The 4,064-nt window shown below is 33.4% G+C and overlaps 1 protein-coding gene across 2 annotated transcripts in view; it reads right to left on the reverse strand.

Annotated features, from left to right (window-relative positions):
• Positions 1–871, reverse strand: part of LOC107681990 (EMILIN-1-like) — a 26,291-nt gene extending 25,420 nt beyond the window's left edge. For both annotated transcript variants that reach the window (XM_016478408.1, XM_016478398.1), the window contains exon 1: positions 324–871. In XM_016478408.1, the coding sequence (XP_016333894.1) occupies positions 324–475 (152 nt within the window). In that variant the 5' untranslated portion in view covers positions 476–871. The remainder of the gene's footprint in view (positions 1–323) is intronic.
• Positions 872–4,064: the final 3,193 nt, after the last annotated feature.

A 4,064-nucleotide genomic window follows, 5' to 3' on the forward strand; every position in this document is an offset into this window, starting at 1 on the left:
GTGTTCTTTTATTATTATATATATATATATATATATATATATATATATACATATATATACACACACACACATACTGTGGCACATTTATATGCATTTATTCATCCATCTATTTATCCATCCATCTTTCTATCTATCTACCTATTTATCTATCCATCTATCATATTAAAGTGGAACCAATGTAATAAACTAATAATATGGTACTTTATTAGCAACATGGCACATCTATCTTCTTTCACAATACAGACTTTCTCAATCTTTCTTTCTCTCGTCATATTAAGAATATGAGAGCGCAGATTGATTTGCTGAAATGAAAATGTTATCACCTGTGTCTGCTCGCTGCTCTCGCCCCGTTTAAAGGCTGAGTCTGAGTCTGGGTCCCTGCGTAAAGGTTATACCGCTGAGGATACGATGCGCTCCATACATCTCCAGAGAAAACCAACACCAGCATCGATATCAAGAGAACTGCTCCATCCATCACAGCGCACGTCGTTCTGAAACGGTGTCTAACACTATATAACTAATTAATTCTCTGTAACGATCCTTTATTCCACCAAAAATTGCGCTTTCACGGTGTCTAGAGGAGCTTCTTTACACTCCCAGAAGTTCGTACTATCGATCCATTATGCGCGTCCCGAGCGCTGCTTCCAAAATTGTCGAATAGATCTCTCAAATTGACGCGTAACGGCGCTTTCCCTCCTTTTGCGCTGATAAAACAATCTAAACTCCCGCTATCCTTCTTTAGGATGGTTTGTAATATTTGTCGGTACATCCAAACAAAGCAATCCAGAGGCTTCCTGAAATCTGGAGGAGTTTTCTTGGAAAGGAGATGCAGTGAGTTTGGAGTGAGGGGAGCCAGTGCGCTCTGACGCACTCCAACGTCCCCAACACACACACTCTCTCTCTCATCTCCCTCCCCTCTAGAAACCCTCCCTCCAGTGCACTGATGACAGAATCACAGCCATCTATGCTTAAAAAATCAACAGGACCACGTGTGTGAATACTAGGGGTGAATATGAAATCTTAGTGACATACAATGGTGAGCAGCAGCGATTGAAACCATATGGCCGCTTGATAGCATGGCTGATGTCCCACATCCGATCTTTATTGTGGTTACTTTAGGTGAAGAGAGCAGCTTTTGTGCGTTCGAGAGCCCAGTTTGAGTTCTTTGTGCAGTTGTTCTTGTAATAATTCTTAGTTTTGTTAAGGTTCAGTTAGATTAAACATGAAATCTACACATAAATAAAATCTCAGAAGGAAATTATCTCACAGTAAATCTCTCAAAATCTGTCAAGAAGGTGTCCAGGTCATATTTCGCTATCTAACTAACTAAATAACTAAAAAAAATTATTTTCAGTTATTAAGTGTTTTATTAATGTTTTAATATAATTTTCTATTTATTACATTTCATTTTTGCAATTACTTTATTTTCATGACAATTAAACACTTTACCCCTTAATTCTCATTAGTGTAAAGTAAGGGAAATATATTTAAATAGCAAATTATTTAAATATCAAGGTTTATTTGCTGTACTGTAATTTATGCAGATTTAAAATTAGTAAAATATTGCAGAATCAGAAATGTATGTAAGCCCATTTCTGCCACGGGATAAAAAAATTTAAAAAGGTAACTGTGACTTTTCATCTCACAATTCAGACTTTTTTCTCGCAATAAGAAAAAGTCAGGATTGCGTGATATAAAGCCAGAATTCAATCTCAGAAAAGTTGTAATTGTGAGATTCAAAATTACCTTTTTTAATTTTTTATTCCATGGTGGAAACAAAAACACAGAATTGAGATGTAAGCTAAGAATTCAGAGGAAAAAATCAGAACTGCAAGATATAAACTCAGAACTGCAAGATGTAAACTTAGTTAAATTAGAATTTTTATTTCACAATTCTGACTTTTTCCTCACAATTCTGAAAAAAAAAATTGCAAATACTTTTTTAATTTTTTTATCCTGTGGCGAAAACAGGCTTCCATGGTAATGCCACTGAGAATAATGAGTATTACAAAAACAAATCACAACAACTTCCTAACATATTTTTTATTATTATTTATAGTTTTTATTTTATTTATGTGAAGCATTTCAATGTATAAACACATTACACAATGTAATATGTTTGTGCAAAAATCTGCTTAATTGCCATGAAAATATTGTTACAATTAAATAAATAAGCTAATTAAAATTTTAATTTTTATATGGTGAAATATTAACAGGAGATGAGATTCCCGCTCAGTTTTAAGACAAACTATGTGGAAAGGTGACATTTGTATGGTTTCACCTTTCTTACCGTCCTTTTCTGACTTATCTGTAATGTTTATGCTGATTAGAGGATTTGCGTAGACAATTCAAAAATAGTTCTCATTTGCCGTAAATGTCAGCCAACTGTGTGCTATTTAAAAAAATGTTAATGGCCTCTATTTTAAACAGATCTCAGATGAATGTTTAAAGAATGTTTATCACTGGTTTATCTCTGAGAGATCTATCCTTTCCAGTCCTTTGAAGCCCTACAGCTGTGAAAAACTATTTGTTACACTTTCCAAATGTGGGGGAAAAAAAGTGAGAGAAAATAGCAAAGCAGCCTTCAACAGAGGAATGTAAACCAAACATCTGTGGTTTTAAAGACAATGACAAACTGGATCAAAAATCAGGAAACTGAATATACCCACATAGAGGAGTGAACTGTAATGCCTGTATCTGTATGTGTCAAAGAAAAAGACAGACAGACAGAGGTAAGGGGCAGCACAGCCGGTCGTAAGCAGAGCTTTTCTGCTGTCACTCATTGTGGGGACAGAATAAGGCGGAGATGTGAAGCATTTCAGTAATGCTCTCCATTCAACCACAACCACCTGTAACAGTGACCTGAGTTGACCTCAGGCATCAAACAGACCCCCAACTCGCCTAATTTACCACCTCCCAGCTCAGTCATGCATGTTCAGACAAGAACTCAACACCGGGAGGTTTATATGCAAGGTATCAGCTGTAACAGATATTGACAGAGTTATGCAGAGCTAGTAGATCGAGTCTTATTAGACAAATAAATTGTTCAAAATGCATTTGGGAAGTCCTGACCATCTTTGTGCCAGCGTTACATCCTTTTCAGCACAAATCCACAGTCAGTCTTTTGTCCTCGTCTGTAAGAACAATTCGACAGGCTTCTCACCAATAAAAAAGGCCAGTTGTGCCTGAGGCCGGGGAGCTGCAGCGTGGCAGGGGAGCTTTGAAGTGAATGAGGACAGGCTCAGCTGATGATATAGCCGGTTAACCTTTGTCAGGGAGCTCGGGTGGGCAAGAGATGCTGTGTGGTGGCAGCACGCAGTTAAAGACTGTAATCATTAAACAGAAACACGTTTCTTAAAGGGCAAATTATACTTGCTGAGCTCTTTTATTTTCCCAATAAAAGTATACAATTGCATGGCTGTTCAATTAAAAACAAATACCTTACTCTCAGGAAAAAAAAAAAAAAGTCACCACCTCCTGCAAGTTTATTAGGATGATTAAAGTATTCATATGCAAATATAATGTTAATAAATATACACATAAAAATAAATAATAAAATATAAAAATGTATAATATAATATAATAATTAATATTATTCTAATTATTAATTGTATTATTTAAAATGGTATATATTTTTTTATAATATATATTATTTTGATAATAAATTATATATAATTATTACTATTTATTAATAGATTTTTTTTATATAATATAATATAGTATAATATATCATATATATCATATCTCATATATATAGATATATATCATATATAGGATAATATATCATAATATAATATAATTGTATTATTTAAAATTATATATAAATTATATAAATATATACAAGTTTAATTATATTTAATTATTAAATTATATACTGTACATATATGTATTATATATAAAAAATACATAATATATTATAATACATATATAATCATACATAATTATCAATATTTATTAATATAAAAACGTGTGTGTATACGTATATATATATATATATATACATACATCATCACGTGACAGCCCCATAAGCTTTAACCAATGCAGTCTGAGCCGGAAAGAGACTT

The sequence above is a fragment of the Sinocyclocheilus anshuiensis genome, unplaced genomic scaffold, assembly GCF_001515605.1.
Source record: "Sinocyclocheilus anshuiensis isolate Anshui unplaced genomic scaffold, SAMN03320099.WGS_v1.1 scaffold1098, whole genome shotgun sequence".
Taxonomy (NCBI): Eukaryota; Metazoa; Chordata; class Actinopteri; order Cypriniformes; family Cyprinidae; genus Sinocyclocheilus; species Sinocyclocheilus anshuiensis.